General features: G+C 38.4%; 2 protein-coding genes across 2 annotated transcripts; one reads left to right on the forward strand and one right to left on the reverse strand.

The window, feature by feature from the left end:
• Positions 1-354: 354 nt before the first annotated feature.
• LOC129433072 (carboxypeptidase A1) lies at positions 355-4,861 on the reverse strand. Its single transcript, XM_055191525.2, has 11 exons — positions 4,703-4,861; positions 3,567-3,648; positions 3,351-3,485; positions 3,050-3,145; positions 2,054-2,155; positions 1,621-1,719; positions 1,430-1,540; positions 1,251-1,341; positions 965-1,164; positions 789-873; positions 355-693 (listed from the first exon to the last, which is right to left on the reverse strand). The coding sequence occupies exons 1-11, from the start codon at positions 4,765-4,767 to the stop codon at positions 506-508; spliced, it is 1,254 nt and encodes a 417-aa protein (XP_055047500.1). The 5' UTR covers positions 4,768-4,861; the 3' UTR covers positions 355-505.
• Positions 4,862-6,678: 1,817 nt separating this feature from the next.
• tes (testis derived transcript (3 LIM domains)) lies at positions 6,679-19,190 on the forward strand. The gene is made up of 7 exons (XM_073868687.1): positions 6,679-6,856; positions 10,149-10,234; positions 11,511-12,504; positions 12,903-13,307; positions 14,213-14,428; positions 14,620-14,777; positions 18,445-19,190. Exons 1-7 carry the CDS (start codon positions 6,830-6,832, stop codon positions 18,638-18,640), a joined length of 2,082 nt encoding a protein of 693 aa, XP_073724788.1. The 5' UTR covers positions 6,679-6,829; the 3' UTR covers positions 18,641-19,190.
• Positions 19,191-19,967: the final 777 nt, after the last annotated feature.

Genomic DNA, 19,967 nt, shown 5'->3' on the forward strand with positions numbered 1-19,967 from the left:
CTGTGTTTTTCCATTCAGAGATGAGCCTGCTTAGGACCTCCATTTACTAGGTGGCGGAATGATACGAAAGGTGAAGCGGTTACAGTGCCGTTATCAGCACAATATCGCATAGCTCTTAGCCAATCAGATTCGAGAACCAGAAAGAACTGTTGTATAATACAGTATATTGTTCTAACTAAAAGTCACAGAAAATTTGATTTCTCTCTTTGAGCATTTTTTGTCTTTTTTGTGCACAGATAAAAATTAATTTGGGTTTAAATTGCATTAGGGTGGTGACAAAAAATAATAACAAATATTTAATTTAAGAATAAATGTGTATTTAAAGCCATGCAATGAAAAACGTACGTTCTCAAGTAAATGTAATACTTTTAATATTCAGAATGATTGGCAACAATTTCAAACCTGCATTGTGTGACAAACTATGTTTTGTTTGTTTTAATGCACCATTTATCAATCTGCATTATTTTTATTTACATTCTTTCACGCCTTGTGATTGACATTCAGTTTAATATGGATTATTCTTGGTGTGCTCCATAATAGCCATCAATGCAAGCCAGGTCTCTTCAGCAGTAGGGATGATTTGATTGGCCGGCAGGATGAAACCATAGCGACCAGTGTCTCTCAGTTCAAAGGTGTAAGAATACTTGATGCCCTGGTTGTAGGTCCAGTCGATGGTGCCTCCACTAGCTTGGTCTAAAAATAGTGAAAATGTTAGCAAAGAAACCACAAAATGGTACTAAACATTTTTTTACAGAAGTTTATAGTAAGGCCCATTCCATTAAACTTACAGATGGTGGTAATGATGCTGCCATACGTGTAGCGAGTGTTATACAAAGACTGCAGTGCAGTGACGGCCTTTCTGGCAAGCTCATGCTGAAAAGACAATACAAAAACCATTTATAATGTGCTCATCATATACAAGCCGTTCAGTATAATCAAAACTATATGTTTCTAACATGCATACCAGTTCTTCTTTGTCTTTAACAGCAGTGTACGTGTATCCATATGGATAGAGGAGCATTTGGGAATAGCTGTGAATGGACACAAAAGCCTTGATGTTGCCATGAGATTTCACAAATTCCACAATGGCTTTGACCTCTGGTTCAGAGTGAGCGCTGGGTCCACGGTAGGTCTCAGAGCAGGGATTGCTACTAGCACCAGCACCTATAGATGAAACACAAATCAAATTAAGAACCTATTAAATACTATTTTACATTTCACAAACCCATGCATTCCCAAAAGCATCTTACCTCCAAAGCCAGCGTCCCAATTCCTGTTGGGGTCAACTCCAACACAGCTGGAGCCAGAGTTTGGCTTTCTGGTTTTACGCCACATACGATTCTTAACAACACAAACAACCATGTATTACAATTGCAGAGGGTGAGAATTGGTTATATATAATATAAATAGTTCTGTTTCTAAATCTTACAGTGGAATGGGTGTAAGCGAAGCCATCAGGGTTGGTGACGATCTCCAAGAAGATGTCATAGTTGTTAAGGATGTCTGTAAGGGCGGGGTCTTTTCCGTAGTCAGTTACAATCTGCGCAAAGAAGATGAGTATGCGAGATTTAATATATTTATACTAACTATTTATTTACTTCACATCTAAAAATCACTAACCTTTTTGGCAAACCAGACTCCACTGGCCTGTGTGACCCATTCTCTGGAGTGAATGCCAGTGTCAAACCAGATACCAGGACGGTTTGCTCCTGTGCTGAACTGTGTGAGACAACTTGAGTTAAAAATGGAAATATGGACTACATTTTATTACACACCTTTTCAAATCTGATATAAAATAAATTCATGGCTAAAAACATCCACCGTAAAAAAAAAATATGCAGCATTGTTATTAAATCAACACATATTTTTATGTTACTTTAACTTAAAAAAATGTGATTTTATAAATTATGCCAACTTTTCACAAGCCAAAACTTAGTAGGTTGAATTGACTTGCAAAACCAAGTTGTTTTAACATCATGAAATGAATGAGTAAGTTAATAATTATACCTAGTGAGTTAAGATTGGTATACTATACTATAGTATTATGACTTACCTTCAGAACGATCAAAGGGCGACCCTCATAGCTCTTACCAATTTCAATTTGGCTAACCAGATCACTGTTCTCTGCCTCGAGCATATTCATGAATATGAGAATCTGAAACCAGCATAGATGACCAAATTACTGAATTGTACTTTATTATGAAAAATACACATAGAAATTAATTAAAAGCATCAGTTAAACATGCAAAATATGTTAATACAATAATACTTCTTAAGTAAACAAGACGCCATGTTTTTCAATGTAATTTAATAAAGTTAATTATACACTCAAAAAAATGAAGGGTTGGGTTTAATTAAAAAAATGATGTCAACAGGTTCCACGCAATTTGTTTAAGTAGTCTCAAACAATAATTTAGTTCATTTATAAAAGAAGTTTAAGTAAATTCAACAAACCTTAGTAGAGTCAATAAATAAAAATTAGGTTAATTGTACATAAACATTTTTATTAATGATAACAAAAATTTTGAATAATGCCATTTTATAAACTTCACCCCCTTTAATTAGGATTTAATACGTCCATAACACAGAATCAATCAATAAAAGTGCAGCTGCTCAATACAATTTATCAAATTATCACAAACATATTTGAAATGCAATGTTGCATTCCAAACCGTTTGTTTGATTTGTTCTAAAATATATCAGAACAAGTTAATTAACTCATACTTGTGCTACACTTCTGCAAGAGGGAACAACAATTCTGCCAGAACAATTACCCATAATACACTGCAAAATCCTCAGCCAATGAGATGCAAGTCTGTATTGGTTTTATTAATCTGTTACTTTATGCAACAATTTTATGTTGGCTGAAAAAATAAGTTTTAAGTAAAGCTGACAAGACACACTTTTTTGTTGAATGAACTAGATTAAATTAAGTTCACATTGTTAAATAGATTTTTTTTGTTATCACAACATGAAAGAATTAAGTAAAATTGGCAAAAGCGAAAGTTAATATTTTTTTAATGATGAATTAAAGTTGTGCTCCACTTACACCATTGAAATCAGAGTACTGACTGTAGATGTAGTCATCAGTACTAACACGAGGACGAGAATCCATCAATTGATGTTGTTCTTCATCAAGCAAATCCTTATGGAGGAAGGAGAAAACCATAAAATCAAGTAAAAAATTTAAAATCCATTATCTTCAAATGAGTTGTGCAAATAATACATATATCAAGAAGGATTTAATGTGGCAGAACTTCAATGAGTGTTGACTGAAAGCTAACAAAAGTTGAGATGAGATCAAATTTACATTCAAAATATATATTTTTTAGCTTTGGATAAGCTCTCACCTGGACATCCTCGATCATAACACGATATTGGATGTGATTGTATGCCAGGAAAGCCCTGACAGCCTGGAGGCTGTTGAAAGGAACACGGACATCCACAGGTAGAGACTCATGAACCGGCCCCATCCAAAAATCCAGCTTAACACAAAATATGGAAATTATAAATTATAAACTTGTTTAAGTAATTCCAGCAGATCTCTGGGTTTCACAAAGACTTACCCCAAGATGTTCCTGTTCAGCGAGCTCCTTCAGGAGATTGATTTGAACTTCATCTTGTGCAGTGATCCGAAGAACTTGATGTCTGCAGAAACATCAACATGATATATGAAGGTGGTAGACTCATCTGTGGCTTTAGTAAAATGTAAAAGCTGCTCTACTAAAAATATTTAATTGGTAACACCTAAAAATTCAATTAAAAAATGTTGGAATTGAAGTGAAATTTAAAAAAAAAGACTTTAATTGGTAAAACCTAAAATATTTATTTAAGCATTTTCATCTTACATTTTTCACTTAGGAGCAGTTTAGCCTAGACCCAGACTAAAATGCATGTTTGAGCTGCCTTAATTTAAAAACGTATCTCATGTATCTTAAAAAAATATCAATGCCATTTTGTCTTAATATGCACACCTAAAGTTATTTTGTAAGGTATGTATATTTGTAAGAACTTTTTAAATGTTTTGATTTAACTAAGGCCTAGTCCTGGAGCAATCTAAACTCTGTCTGGGACATTACCCCTTAGTGAGAGAAGTTGGAAAAACATTCCCATTTTTTCCCATTTAACTAAGGCCTAGTCCTGGAGCAATCTAAACCCTGTCTGGGACATTGCCCTTTAGTGAGAAAAGTTGGAAAAAAATTCCCATTTTTACCAAAGTTGATCCAATGTTCACTTTTTACAGTGTATGGAAGTATTTAGGGGTGATATTTGACCCTTAAAATTGATTTTAAGAAGTATTTTTATTATTTTATTGCAAAAGTAAATGCATATATTAATGCATAACGCAAATCTCTCAAAGTTAGAGGTTGTTAAGAGGTTTTTGACGTGACATCCTCTAAAAAAATTACTGAACTGACCTCTCAAAAGCTGCAAAAAGTTGCTTTTTGCCAATGACATCTGCAATCAAAGCAGAATCACTAAATTCTTCATCTTGCTATAACATAAACTACAGTATCACCACGCTTTACATTTCATCACTGTGGCTTTCACTATGATACCCATTGAAACACGCAGCGCTGAATAAAACAAAAGTTTTCCATTCTAAATAAATACTGTTATTCAAAGAAACTTTGATTTTAGTTCAAACTGCTTTTTGACTTATAACAATTCACTGAATTAAAATAAAAAGATTTACACTCACCCCTCAAAAGTTACTTTGCCATAGACGGCCACAAAAAGACCAACTAAAACCAGCAGCCCCTTCATCCTGCTGTGTAGAGTACAACACTTCACACTATAAAACACCTTTTATACAGCAGTTATGACCTTGTTGTGGTGCTGATACAGAGGCAGACCTGCTGCTTTGATTCCCACAAGCTTAACCTTAATGTTAAAGCTCTGAGAGCAATGCAGCTGTTAAGCTAAATATAACCTATAAGGTGCTATAGAGCTAAATATATAGAGTGTGTTATATATAATGAGAATGTTATGTCAGAGAAGCACACCCTGTGACTGATTATTATTTCAAGTCGATATTTAGTTTTTTAATGTGATTGGCATTCAGGAGTAAACCACAGATTATCATCATAGGTTGGGAATCCACAAGATTTCTAGAGCAATACATTTGTGACATCATTGGCAGGAATGCTTTTGGAAAATGTTTTAGAGGGGCAGTGAGAGTTTACTGTAGAGATGTTTTTCAGTATAATGCGGTAAATTGATAATAAAAAAGAAATGGGAGGAGCATCAGCTCTGAAGTATCTCTAATTGGTCAGGTGGAACAGGTGAATTGGTCACATTGAATGAAAAGGTCCTACAATTTAGGTACAGAAATAATCTGAGATACTAATGCCAAATATGCACTCCTTTATGTACAAATGTGTAGTTTTTAAATACTGCCGTTACAGCTCTAGTACCTTTTTTTTCCGAGTTTAGGGACTCTCTGTTGTGTTGTATAACACTGCCACTGTAGTTTAATGAGTGAGAATAATGCAGCTGTTTTCCTTACTGTTACTTAATATAGCAATGAAAGGTACATTGTCAAGAACATTTCTTAATATTATGTGACCCCGTGCTATACGTGAAATCACTGCTAAAGCTTCATAATTTAGTTTGATATTTTTTTCATATATGGATTTCACATTCATTTCAATTTTTGACATGGACTTACTCAATATTAAAGATATCAAGGTTATTTCTCACAGAATGTACTTACATCAGGGGTTTTCAAAGTGGGATCCAGGGGTCCCTGCAGGTCCACAATGCTTATCCATGAAATAATTTGTTATAAATTGTGAGGAATTATTAAAATTGAAGAACTATGTCAGTCTTGCTACTATTGATTTTAGGGAGGCTTTATATATCATTTAAAACGTATAACTGTTGAGTCCAAATGTGATTTAAACAAAACAACCCTCCTAAAAGCACATAGGTTGAATCACTATGAAGCGTGTTTCCGGGACATTAATTACATTAGCTGGGTGTCACACATTTCTTGTTATTTTTTGGAATATGTCCTTACTGAATGATGTCCTCATATTTACATATTGAGCAATAACTTAACCAAAAGTAAAATACGCCCAGTGCCTGATAATATTTGGACAACAACACATGACAAAACATTAAAGCAATTCTGATTTCTAATTGTAGCATTAGAGTGGAAATAGCTTATAGTGCTCTGCTCACATTGAAATATGCTCCATGTTTTACATTTATACATTGAAAAGTAGAAAACAGGTTGTCTGTTAAAAATCTGTCACATCACCACACCCAATGATGAGTAACCACAGCTTCCTCTATGAGTCCAGGGTGAGTGATCTGTCAGCAAGAGCATTTTTTTATTTAAAAAAGTATTTAACATTATAACAGCTATTAAATTATATTTATTTAATAACATCTTCAGAAACATTCAGTCTTGTTTGTGCAGAAGAACCTAATGCTCCATGTTAATCCAACATCACGAGTCCCAAAGAGCATCTTGCATCGTATCTTAATGTAAATAAGAAAATACGCCATGTTCTTTTTTTTACAAAAAAAAAAATTAACACAAATTTGCTAGTGTTACTGGTGCAAGCTCTTCATCCTTTTATTCACTGCTCAGCTGTTTTTGTAACTGTGATATCTCTTGCTTGGCTCTGATTGGTAGATTAGACACCAAACTCAGCTCCTATTGGATGAAACAACACACTGGAAGAACAGCGGAAGTGTAATGCGGCGTGAGTGAGAGTTGAGCAAAAGGGACAGAGGTGAGTAACTGTCCCGTTCAAAAGTAGTGACCCGACAGAGAAAATTTAACGGTGGAGACATTCAACACAAATCCACGACAATAATGGAGATCGAGAAAGAAGTGAAAAAGGTACGATTATTATATCCGATGACTAGTCACGCTCCGAAAGCTTAGTTATTGGGAAAAATGGCAACGCCCTAAAGGTAAACCCACTTTCATTGTTATAAAGTTAACGTTACATGGCGAAACATTGCGTTTTACGCCTGTCAGCGTATGTACTGTAAAGCTCAGTTACATTTATAAAAAAAATAGGAAGTTGGTATAGGAAGTTAAACAAAGAAGGAAGACATCATCTTTCATTCAGGCAGAACTAAGTTAAATATGAATTGCTGTATTGTCTTTGAATTTATCTAATACATATTTACACTTTTTCATATACAAAATGTCCAACACAAATGAATAAATGTTCGATGTTAATTTGTTCATTTACTTATGGATTACTTATTAAACTAATAACTGCTGCAGTTAAGTGAATGAACAAATGCAGCATAATGCAACAATGCAACCAAAGATTATAATGCTGGTTGTTAAGAGTGTTGTGACGCGGACAATAAAGAAAGAGTTCCCAATTTCAGGGAACTGTGCACGATGATGTGATCCCATTCAAACATTGCATGTAATATAAAATAGCCAGTATCCCATAAACACTGGTGAGCATAAAGACCTTTCATGATGACATACCTACAATTTAGAGCCTGTAATAAAAAGTAAATGCTATAAATAGTAATTTCCTGTGTAACTTTGTACGGCTCTTTTTATGTTATTCCCTCTTTAATATGAATATTTACAATGTTTAACTTTTTGTAATTAACTTTGGATGAAAGCATCTGCTAAATGCCTAAATATAAATGTAAAAGAATCTATAAACCAGTGTGTTCCAAAACATTGACAAAATTCACATTGTATCTTCACTTGGCCAGTTTTCCTGCAGTGTTGCATGCCATTCCCAAGTGCCCTCATGTTGTTTCAGGAATGATGGATGAAAAGAGGTGGATTCGCGTCATTTTAGTTTTCTTTTCAGCATTGTTTTGTCTGATGTCACTTAGTGAGGCTTAGGCCCACCCACTTCCTGTTTCCAATTTTTCAATTTTAATTTAAAACCTACAGTTTCTTACTGGCACCAATTTTTATGACATCACACTCTGCACTTCAGCTTCTCTAACTAAACACTACTGACTATTTAAAAAGAGAAAGAGCAACTTAATATATCCCAACTTTCTGTTTTAGTGAAAATTATGTCAATGCATCAAACAAATCTGCACATTTTAGGCACTTCAGTGGGTCTTTACAGCATAGGAGATCAGTGCAGAAATCCTCCATCTTGATAAATGCATGACCTTATAAGGCTGTCTTCCAGCTGTGAGGGCTAAGTGTTAAGAGACAGAGCAGTGTTTCCCCTACCATTATATAAGGGGGGCGCCCCGCCCTCCTTACGGCTCGACCCGCCCCCCTTGAAGGTCAAGTAAATTTGATTTGATTTTCTTTGAAGCGCCAGAGAACAATTTGTTATTTTATTAAACAAATTAAACAGCCCTCAAGTAATATGTTATTTATCTTATTTCCACGATGGCATGATTCTGTCAGTGTTTGCGCGTTTACTTAAAATTATCCAATTGAGTGCGCACATTTATATTTTACTGTTCGGCTTAATTTACTGCGCATGCTCTCTCTCTGTGCAGCGCGCGCCTCTCTCTCCCATAACTGGTGACGGTGTTTTGAAAGTCCGCCTCCGTATACTTTATTTTTCTGCTTAAACATCAACAGTCACGGATGTTACTGACAGTGTATTGTAGTAACGTGTATTGTAGTAACTCTGTGTAACAGTAACATTGTATGCTGTCATATTTCTGAATTTGCGAATGACGCGAATCGGGCGGCGCAATTGCCGCGAAAACACGCGCTTTTCCGTTTAAACACGTCTTCGCGAAAATATGCAGCTCAAGCGAATATGCAGCTCAAGCGAAAAAACTCAGAGCAGCTTCAAGAACGCGCACGCAGGATCTTTTGACATTGTAGAGAGAGAGAGAGAGAGAGAGAGAGAGAGAGAGGTAAGAATGGTGCCAACGTTGAGAGAACTTAATAGAAGACTAAAGTATGTATGTCATTCATCTAATTACAGTATGTTAACTGGATAACACTGGATATAACTCATTGTATAGATTAGTAAAATAATGTATTTTGATTACACAAATCAAACCTAACTATATGATTGTTTTACTAACTGCTGACCAGCATAGGGAATCTCTATGTCTAATTTCTAAGACATATTGTTGATACAGTACGTGTTGTACCTTTTCTTGATAATTAAGTCTTTTGGGGTAGCATCTTATGCCTTGAATTATTCAAGGAGCTTGATTCTTTTAACTTCCTTCAAAGTTTGATCAATTGTGCATAATGACATGTGCAACAAATGGATATAGGGTGTCAAACTCATAGGGGCGGTTTCCCGGACCAGGATTAGCTTAATCCAGGACTAGGCCTTAGTTTAATTAGGAAATATAACTAGTTTTAACAAACAAGCCTTACTAAAAACATTACCTTTGTGCATTTTGAGGTAAAACAAAGGGCACTGATGTATTTTAAGATATGTAAGTGGAAGTTGTTTTCAGTTTGGAGAGCTCTTAAAAGTGTTTAAATCTAGGACTAGTCTAATCCCTGTCCGGGAAACCGCCCCATAGACTTGCATCATTTAAGACGCTCTTTTTAAAATATTTTGGGTCAACCTCTGACACAGATTTAAAGCTGAAACTTATCAAATGCTATCAGAAGTCCAGAATGTCATTGAAACACACCAGTGGCTTTGCTGTCATCAGGATTAAACATGTTACCCCTCGAAGTACCCCTCCCCACAGAGCTCCCCCATAACAAATCACAATTTAACCCCGTATATACATACCCAACCCCCCCCCCCCCCCCAAGATGTAAACCTAGGGGAAACACTGCAGAGATTTGAATGAGATTTATAATGTAAAATTATCAATGTTTAGTCAAGGAGACTTTTGCCAGCTTGTCTCTTTGAAATGTACATTGCATGTGAAATATACTATCCAACAGTATATGTATGCATTTGCATTAACAGTGCATTAAAGGTATACTTTTTAATAGTTTGTGTTACCTGCATTATTTGATGCATTATTCGCATCCCTTCTAAATATAAAATAAAATAAACCATCTTAATTGTGTCCTGATATTATATTTCCATTACATTTAGGCATTTCTATAAATATAAATAGGCAAATATAGGCAAAAAATACAAATAAATAGTAGTAGTATTTAAAGTAATAATAGTGGCCCCAGGTTTCATAAAAATCACATAATGAAAATGCTGTATAAACTATTCAGTTGTCTGTTTTGTTGGCAGATAACCCTCGGCCATGAGATTGGAGCAGGGGCATCCTGTCTGAAATGCAAGGACAAGTGTGAAGGTTTTGAGCTTCACTTCTGGAGGTTCGTATTGTACCAGCCTTCTTATACACGTTTATATAAGAAGCCATGTTATTATTCATTCATTTAACGTTCAGTGTGAAAAATATACAGTTATAAATATACAGCCAGCTGACCAGCAAACAGTGGCTTATCTTTCCAGACAATGTATTAAGAAATGATTGCGTCTCTCTTTAGCTGGCCATTATCTTCACTTGGCCAGTTTTCCTGCAGTGTTGCATGCCATTCCCAAGTGCTCTCCTGTGGTTTCAGGAATGGTGGGTGAAAAGAGGTGGATCAGGGTCACTTTAGTTTTCTTTTCAGCACTGTTTTGTCTGATGTCACTTAGTGAAGCTTAGGCCCACCCACTTCCTGTTTCCATTTTTTTTTTAATTATCAGGTATATATATTTATGAAGCCATTTTGGATGTAACAGTGTAGTGAAGACAGTAAGTAATGGGTGAGGAGTAAGGGAACCCATTAAAATGTATAGTGGATTTATTATTATTCGACAAAGATTGCTCTGTGCGTTTAAAGCCGTGGGAATCAATCCATTAAAGGTACTTTTTCTTTGTTGCTTTGGAGCACTGACATGCTGAAACATTAAAGGTGTCTTTTTAGTATGCGGCTCTGATTTGTGTATAGACATTTACCATGACTCCCATTGATATGTAAAACTGATGTCCCTAAAGAATTTGCAATCTACACTTTTATAGCATTCTGTTTATCCCTAAGGTGCCCATTATAATGTTAATCAAAGTTTTTTACAGAAAAAACACTCACAATTTAATTTAACATAGTATGATTTCTCATACACTCTATTACGGTGTTCATATTTAGCACAATTTACAATGAAAGCATTGAGGAGTTTTACAGTAGCATAGTATATCAAACTCTCATTTCAAAAGAGCAAAATTGTTTTCATGATACTTGTTTGTCCTATTTAAATTTCTTGGAATCAATTTTACAGATGAAAAAGTTACTACCGGTATTTATCTTAAATAATCAACTTTCCTTCTTTTAAGTAATAGAAATCTTTGCATTTTAGTATGCAGTCAGCTTACAGAATATCTGTGCAAGTCGTAACTTGACATGTGCACAGCAATCCAAACTAATGATACAAGACTTAACAAAACCGCCATAACATAAACAGACGGCTCTTCCCAAACTCTCATTCTTTATAAATCTCACATGGCTCCTAAACATACTATAAATAAGTTAACTCTCCTCTGTTTTCTTCCAGTATGCTGTTGATTTGTTTAGTCCGTCACATAATTTTTGAACTTTGACCTCTTAACAGAAAGATCTGCAGAAACTGCAAATGTGGCCTGGAGGACCATGATGTGCAGCTTGAGACTGAGGAAGATAAGAAAGTGGGCAAGCTCTTCGAGGACACCAAGTACACAGGCCTCATAGCCAAGCTGAAGAGAGATGGTATCCCATCTTACAGAGGCAACCAGTTCACCATCAGCGTCCAGTCTCCCACCATCAGCACCGCTACACCTTTCTCTGCGGGCACGTTTATCCCCGCTGGTCAAGCCTACACCCCTAGTGCTCAGTCTGTACATTCCCCACCTGCTGGCTCAGGGCCAGGAAGTCACTTCCCTTCTGCTCCAGGTGGAGGAGGGAACACTGCTGCCCCAGGGGCTGGAGGTCACTACCCTTCTGCTCCAGGTGGAGGAGGGCACACTGCTGCCCCAGGGGCTGGAGGTCACTACCCTTCAGCTCCAGGTGGAGGAGGGCACACTGCTGCTCCAGGGGCTGGAGGTCACTACCCTTCTGCTCCAGGTGGAGGAGGGCACACTGCTGCTCCAGGGGCTGGAGGTCACTACCCTTCTGCTCCAGGAGGAGGGCACACTGCTGCCCCAGGGGCTGGAGGTCACTACGCTTCTGCTCCAGGTGGAGTGCACACTGCTGCCCCAGGGGCTGGAGGTCACTACCCTTCTGCTCCAGGTGGAGGAGGGCACACCGCTGCCCCAGGAGCCGGAGGTCACTACCCTTCTGCTCCAGGAGCAGGCTATAAAGCTGCCCCAGGGGCCGGAGCTTACAAACCTTCTGCCCCAGGAGCAGGGAATATTCTTGCCCCAGGAGGAGGGCATACTGCTGCCCCAGGTGGTGGAGCTCACACCCCTTCTATCCCAGGAGCAGGCCATACTGTTGTCTCCCCTTCTTCATCACCAGCTAAATTCCCTGGTGCGGGCACTGCTGTTGTGCCCACCGCAGTGCCAGCCAAGACTAATGTGGTCAAGTCCATCACCTATGAATGGGCTCCATCTGGAATCAACCAAGGTTTGGTGAGTATCTATGTTTTAAAAATAAACCATGCTTTCTAAAACTGCAAAACACTTACAACGTTATTAAGCTGTTGCTCTGGGCTCCACTAGGGGTCAGTATTGTCCACTTTATTTTTTGAGACTGCTGTGTCCAAAACTTGAGGCAGCGTGTCTCACTGCCCTGTAAGTCAATAACTTAAGTGTTTTTTGTATGAGGGGAATTATTTTTAAAATGTTTAAAGGCTTCCAAGGCCTCCAAGTCTCATTCAAGTGAGCTTTAAAGATATTTAAGCAGACCAATTCATGTGCCTGTACGCAGCCACAAAGACAGCATTTACAGTTTAGAGAGTTTGACATTTACAGTCACCTACATTTTTTAGCGTGCAATAAAGATTTCAACCAATATTTATTGTACTCAGGCTCTGCGTTACATGGAGCTTCTGCCTCCGGAGCGTCGGCCCATCGCCGGAACGTCTGGAGCAGATTACCGTAAAAAGCAGATGGCCAAGCAACTTCCAGAACATGACCAAGATCCCGAACGCTGCCACGAACTCTCGCCCGGCGAGGTCAAGCAAATGCAACAGTATGTCCGCAAGTACAAGGACGAGGCGCTGGGCATTGGCGACATTACTCTCCCAGAAGAGATAGGAATACAGGCAGGCCTGACTGGCGATAAGGGGGCTCAAGGCCTGGGGGCTGGAACACCAGGGAGACCAGGAACTGATTCAGCAGCAGGAGACAAAGGTGATGCTTTTGCTAGCAAGGGAAAAGTTGGTGCTGCAGGGGCTTCTGGGACTTCACTAAGTGGACCTTCAGGGAACTATGTAAGTATGACCCCAGGAATATAATAAAGTACACATGAATTTAAATCACATATATAAAATTTATGAAATGTAAATATGGCTTCTCATGGATATATATATATATATATATATTGGGATAGTTCACCCAAAAATGAAAATTCTGTAATCATTTACTCACCCTCAAGTTGTTTTTGAACCTGTATACATTTGTTGTTCTGCTCAACACAAAGGAAGAAGCAGGAAAGTAAAAGCACCATTGACTTCCATAGTAGAAAATAAATTACTATGGTACCCAATGGTGCTTTAAAATTGTTTGGTTACTAACATTGCTCAATATCTTCCTTAAATATTACATTTTGTAAATTTCATTTTATCTAAATGGCTCCCAGTCTAATTTGTAGCCGTTTAAATGTCAGCACCCATTAACAATAACCTCCCGTTTGGATCTGCACAGCAGCAATATTTATTTTCCCATGTGTGCAGCGGGAGGTGTCCTGTATCTTTCTCCACTTCTTATCTCCTCATTAGATTATCACGAGAGGAGTCCAGGTTCGGCCAAGTTTGTGTTAGTCATGCAGATGGAATGAACATTACGTACAAGGAGATCTTCATAAATTATTACACTAAGTCCCCTGTGGTTACGTTGGAGGTCTTTTTTTAATTTAAATCTTTTATAAGTGTGCTAAATATCTGAATATAAACACACGATTTTGCCTTTTTTTAAAAGAAAGAGTTCACCCGAATAAAGGCAAAAATACTTGTAGGTAAACGTTGTTGTGCTCTCAGTGCAGTAAATTGCTAAACGAAATGGTTTCTCGTGTACATAATGATCATTTAAAGTGATCTGCCCCTGCAGTGTTTTTCCACATTTATTTTTCATTGATGTTTCTGCCAAGCTCAACTCATCACCGGATCTCTGCCCACAGTCTTGCCACCGATGCCAACAGCCTATGAAGAAGGGGGAGCCAGCTGTGTACGCAGATCGGGCGGGCTACGATAAACTCTGGCACCCGGGCTGCTTTGTTTGCTGTACTTGCACTGAGCTGTTGGTGGATATGATCTATTTTTGGAAGAAGGGGCAGCTGTATTGTGGTCGCCATTATGGAGACAGCGAAAAGCCTCGATGCGCAGGTTGTGATGAGGTAAGAGGGGGCGGGGCAAGAGTTTTTTGATAGTCAAATTACATGCAATTATATGTGGTAAGCAACATATATACATGTAATGTTTGTTCAGTGCACTTTGAGGGCTTTTCTCAGCAAATATTGTTGTGTATTAATATTTGGAAAACTTGATTCACATATTATGTAACGTGTGTATTTGTGTGGTCTTCCAGCTCATCTTCAGCAATGAATACACTCAGGCTGAGGATCTTAACTGGCACCTGAAGCACTTCTGCTGTTTTGACTGTGACTGCGTGTTGGCCGGAGAGACTTATGTAATGGAGAACGAGAAACCTGTCTGCACGCCCTGCTATATGAAGAACCATGCTGTGTTAAAGAAAATCTCTCTCTCTCTCTCTCTCTCTCTATCTCAAAATAAACGCAGGCTATGCGTAGTTATGCATAGCCTGACGTGCACCTCTACAAAAAAACATGACTATGCGGGTCGCAAACGTTTTAATTGGGCCGCTAGGACCCCTCCCATCAGGTAAAAAAATCTGCATCGCATTTACTGATACGGATTTCCACTTACGATGGTAAAAATAAAGATGGGCTCAAGCAGTCCATTTACCTCCATCACAGTTGGTATTCTCAAATAACATTAACAACAAGCTGCTGCTTTTTCTTTTGTGGATTTACGGATCAATAGAGGGTATGCACGTGACGTCACCTTCGTCGAAAGCGACTGCGGTTACGTCAACTGAGTTGCAAAAAGTCTGAGCGACAGCATTAGCATAGCATAAAAATCACGTCTAAAATGGGAAAAGTAGTTGTGTGATCGACTGTGCTAACAGATTCAACAAAAATTCTGAGCGGTCTTTTTCCAAACTGCAAAAAACACTCAAAGGAGAAGTAAATCAGTGTCGGGTATGTAAAATTTTGGAATAAAAAAACACCAATGAGTACTCTTATTCTGTGTAATTACGAAATTTTGTCAGTGAGTCTTCATAAAAAAAAAAAATTCAATTATGATGAGCCTTGTGTTCTACAAAGGTGGGATAGTTTAAGAGTGTTAGGAAAAACAAACATATATGTCAGGAAAAGCAATGTCTGGCCATATGCCAATGTCCACAGACTACTGGTTATTTGGCAAGTTGTTAGGGTCACTGTTAAGGCCAACTAAATTCAATTTAAGCTGATAATAGTCAGTTTTACTGGCGTATAAAAACAAAAAAAATTGTTGAATGTTTTGCCCCTCAACAGGGCGAGCTCTGGCGTGGTCACATGGGAAGGTGACGTCGTTGCATAACCTCTATATGCTTCTTCTTCGTCTGTTGTACTGCTACTTTGGGTTACACGGTGTGAAAACTGTCGACTAGTGGTCTGCATGTGTAATTGCATGTTGAGACAGAAGTATGATTGAAAACTGACGTGTGGCCTATGGTGTAGTATCTACGGCCATGTCCCAAAAGGCACACTCTGGACTTGTGGTCCTCCTCAGAGTCCACACTTTGATGACATCATAGTGTGCAGACTTTAGGGACCCTTGATTATAAATCGTAAAAAAATATGGACGTAGGGTCCGTGACGTCACCCATTGGTTTCTGAAGATCGTTTTTGAAGCTTAAAGTAGGCATTGCCTGCCGTCGCCATCTTGGCCGCGCGTCATCGCGAATCACTCGCGGAAAACCGAAAATGGGTAAAGAGGTGGGACATTGGTGAAGCTGAGGTGGCTGGATGCTGAAACCACGCCCACCTAGCGCGAGTCTAGTGACAGCAGTGGCTGTTCAACCATCACTCAAGCGGCCACGCCCTTAATTATGTAGAAGTTTAAGGCTTAATATCATTTAAACTGATGAGTTACAAAAAAATTCACCCCCCTCACAGTTGTCATGAAGAGCAAAATTAGCTATATAGACCAAAAGCTCTTTTTGTACCAGGCTGTAAACATATTGGGGCGGTTTCCCGGACCAGGATTAGCTTAATCCAGGACTAAGCCTTAGTTAAATTAGGAAATATAACTAGTTTTAACAAACATGCCTTACTAAAAACATTACCTGTGTGCATTTTGAGGTAAAACAAAGGGTACTGATGTATTTTAAGATATGTCAGTGCAAATTGTTTTCAGTTTGGAGAGCTCTTAAAAGTGTTTAAGTCTAGGACTAGTCTAATCCCTGTCCGGGAAACCGCCCCAATATTTTCTACTGTAAAGTTGGGCATTTTTAACATGGGAGTCAATGGGAATTGACTCCCTTTTGGAGCCAGCCTCAAGCGGACAGTCGGTGAATTGCAGTTTAAGTCAGTTCCGTATTGGCTTCATTCGAGAGATCGGAAGGTTGCCCCTCGCCCTTGATGCGAGTCCACGTGGGTGCACCGTAGTCGTATTTTGGGACAGACTCGAGCGTCACGGCGGAAATAGGAAGAGAAGTTGCCCGACAGTGTGAACTCCTCCCATCCGTCGTCTGATTGGTCTGCTCTTTCGCAAGGACTTCTGGGTTGGTAAAGTGCGCAAAGCCTGCTGCAGTGTGGGCTTCGCCGGAGACCGGGGCAAAGGAGGCGCTGATGAGCACACTTTAAAGCGTAAAAATGACAGATGGGACACCCTACAGACTCGAAGACTAAGCGAGCACGTGCAATTTAAGGCCACGAGACCAAAAGTCCACATGAAGTGCACCATTTGGGACAGGGCCGTACATTGCGTGTGCTTGCTTAGTCTACGAGTCCGTAGGGTGTCCATCTGTCATTTTTGCGCTCCAAAGTGTGCTCATCAGCGCCCCCTTTGCACCCTTACTGCAGCAGGCTTCGCGCACTTTACCAACCCAGAAGTCCTTGTGAAAGAGCAATCAAACGACGGATGGGAGGAGTTCACACTGACTTATTTCCGGCGTGAAGCACGAGTCTGTCCCAAAATATGATTCCAATGCGCCCTTGTGGACTCATGTCAAGGGTCCCTAAGGTCTGCACTACATGATGTCATCAAAGTGTGCACTCTGAGGAGGTCCACAAGTCCGGAGTGTGCCATTTGGGACACGGCCTAAGGCGTAGATCCTACACGGAAGTATAATGTGCCCTAAATGGATGATTTTACGTGACTACTGGGTTGCCAGGTCTGCGTTGCAAAACTCACCCAATGGTCAATCAAAACTATCCCAATAACCTTAACCCAAATACCAAAACTCAAAATATGCCACTCCCATACCTCAAATACATATTTTACAGCCACTGTTATGCATTACATACAATGCCTTTTTGACTGTATAGTAGTAATCATAAGCACATAAAGTCTTTTAAAAAATAAAATCATGATGGCTTAAGATGGACAGCTGACGAACAACATCATTTCACCTTAACGCAACACTTTAGAAGTAGCACAATTCCACAGGAAAACCATGGACTTGACAACCATGGGTTGAAACAATCCAACATTTCTTTGTTTGTAGCCTAAAATTCAACACAAATTATTGCCATTTTATCATCCCCAGAGCTATAAAGCCACCGCAAACAGATGAAATATTTAGCAGCTAGTTTCACAAACTCTCACTTTGTACAACTATCTATTTATGTCACGCCAAAACGTAAATTAAATTCCTGCAAAGCCCCAGCTATTAAAACTAACAGGCTCAGCATGTGTTTGGCAGCCATGTTGGTTCATCAGCAGGTGAAGAGGATTAAGGAAGTGTCAGTGACATGATAATCGGGCAAAAGGGAGACCGCTTGCTCTTTTAATGGACATGATATCACATACCACCGTTCTCCTCCACCCTTTCTCTTTTAGCGCCTGTTTCCTGAAACTGCTTTTATGATTCATCTGTTTGACATGAGTTTTTTTGTGGTATTTGTTTGAATGAGCATTAACTAATCTGATTTGATAAGCAGTATATGTACTGTAATGCGATAATGTTTTGTTAATGTTTTTTATACTGCTGCTTTGATCAGGAAAGAAACATGTTTTATATGGAACTATGTCTCATTCATTTCTACAGTTATTTAAATTTTTGCTTTTGCTAAGATCACCTTACAGTATTGTATAACGTACATGTTTTTGTTTTGTATTCACAGTGTTGTGTGGCCTGTCACAACCCCATTGAACCTGAAGCTCAACGCGTGTCGTATGGAGAGTACCACTGGCACGCCGAGCCCCAGTGCTTCCAGTGCTCCGGCTGTTCCAAGTGCCTCGTTGGTCAGCGCTTCATGGCTCTGCAGGGAATGCTGGTCTGCTCCGTGGAGTGCAAGAAGAAAGTCATGGCCTCCTGAAAGAACGTTCAGGAATTTTACTTATGCAAAAAAATTAAGGTGAAAAGGTGCACTTAGATACAAGCTACTGTAACATACATCAGTATATACTGCAATTGTTGACCAATCATAATTTCTGTCCTTCCAAGTAATTCAATGGAGCAGCTAGCAGTGTGACCTAACCTATATAAAGTTTTAAGAGTTCACCCAAAATAAAAATATACTCACCCTGTTGTTGTTTCTAAACTCTTGGGTCTTTTGTAACTTTTAATGACTTTTTGTGCTTTTACATCCTTTCGGAACCTTAAAAGCATCAATCCCTATTTACAGTATTGTTATTGTATGGATAAGAGTACATACCAAATTTCTTGTCCATAAAAGGGCTTGAAAAACATTGAGGTGAGTAAACGATTGTTTCAATTCTGAGTGAACTATACATTTACATTTTAGTATTATTAAAAAGCAATAATGGCTTTATGGGCTACTGAAAAAATATTCAGACTGTCTAAAATTGCACTTTATTTTTTCTGTAGCTTTCACTTTGTAATCCAATAAATGTTTTTTCACATAACTGGTGTTTTAAAATCCTCTCTTTTGTGCTTTACCTGTTAATGTTTACATATTAACTCTTTCCCTGCCATTGACGAGTTATCTCATCAATTAAGAGAAAACATTTGCATTAAAAACATGTTTCTGAAGAATGTTTATGTAAATCTGCAATACCGCAATTATCCACTAGATTACCCAATTTATGAAAAAAACTTGAGCCAAAACGTTATTAACTCATTTTAAACTCTGTGTATGTTTTGATAATCGTTCTGAATCTGATCTCTAATAAAATTCATTCACAAAAATGTAATTATTTAAGCTTTTTGCTAAAAAAAATATTTTTAAAGAAAAATATCCATATTTAAGAGTTTATAAGCAGAAAAAAATATAGATAGGATGAAAGTTTTTTCCTTTTTGTTTGTTTGTTTGTTTAAGGGGTCTGTTCTTTCATTTGATATATTTGTATGTTTTTATATTTTTTAGAAAAACATTTTTCTGGAAGACGTTTTGTGAAACCTGAAAAAAATGCTATCTGGCAACTTTTCAAAAAATGGCTGGCGGGGAATGAGTTAAGAGTCTCAAGGGGCCGCTCTTACGCTAATGCTAATATCTTGACCATTTGAAACGATTAACAATTCAAATTTAGTCTTGCACTTTTGGGGAAAATTAACCCACATCGTGTTGTCTTAGTGGAAACTGCGCACAATTCAAGGAAGCCCGGTTTATTTGAGTCGCCATTGTGCTACAGTGTATGACGTTATTTCCCCCCACCGTAACAACAGTCCACGGTAGCACGAAG

This window comes from Misgurnus anguillicaudatus, chromosome 6, assembly GCF_027580225.2.
Source record: "Misgurnus anguillicaudatus chromosome 6, ASM2758022v2, whole genome shotgun sequence".
NCBI lineage: Eukaryota > Metazoa > Chordata > Actinopteri > Cypriniformes > Cobitidae > Misgurnus > Misgurnus anguillicaudatus.

Bases quoted from the DNA above. Each gene is read 5' to 3' on its own strand.
- LOC129433072 (XM_055191525.2), bottom strand. From the start codon at position 4,767: ATGAAGGGGCTGCTGGTTTTAGTTGGTCTTTTTGTGGCCGTCTATGGC. The intron at 3,649-4,702 runs GTGAGTGTAAAT...ATGTTTCTGCAG, and splicing joins GGCAAAGTAACTTTTGAGGG to ACATCAAGTTCTTCGGATCA. The intron at 1,342-1,429 runs GTAAGATTTAGA...TGTGTTGTTAAG, and splicing joins TCGCTTACACCCATTCCACT to AATCGTATGTGGCGTAAAAC.
- tes (XM_073868687.1), top strand. From the start codon at position 6,830: ATGGAGATCGAGAAAGAAGTGAAAAAG. The intron at 6,857-10,148 runs GTACGATTATTA...TTTTGTTGGCAG, and splicing joins TCGAGAAAGAAGTGAAAAAG to ATAACCCTCGGCCATGAGAT. The intron at 13,308-14,212 runs GTAAGTATGACC...CTCTGCCCACAG, and splicing joins GTGGACCTTCAGGGAACTAT to TCTTGCCACCGATGCCAACA.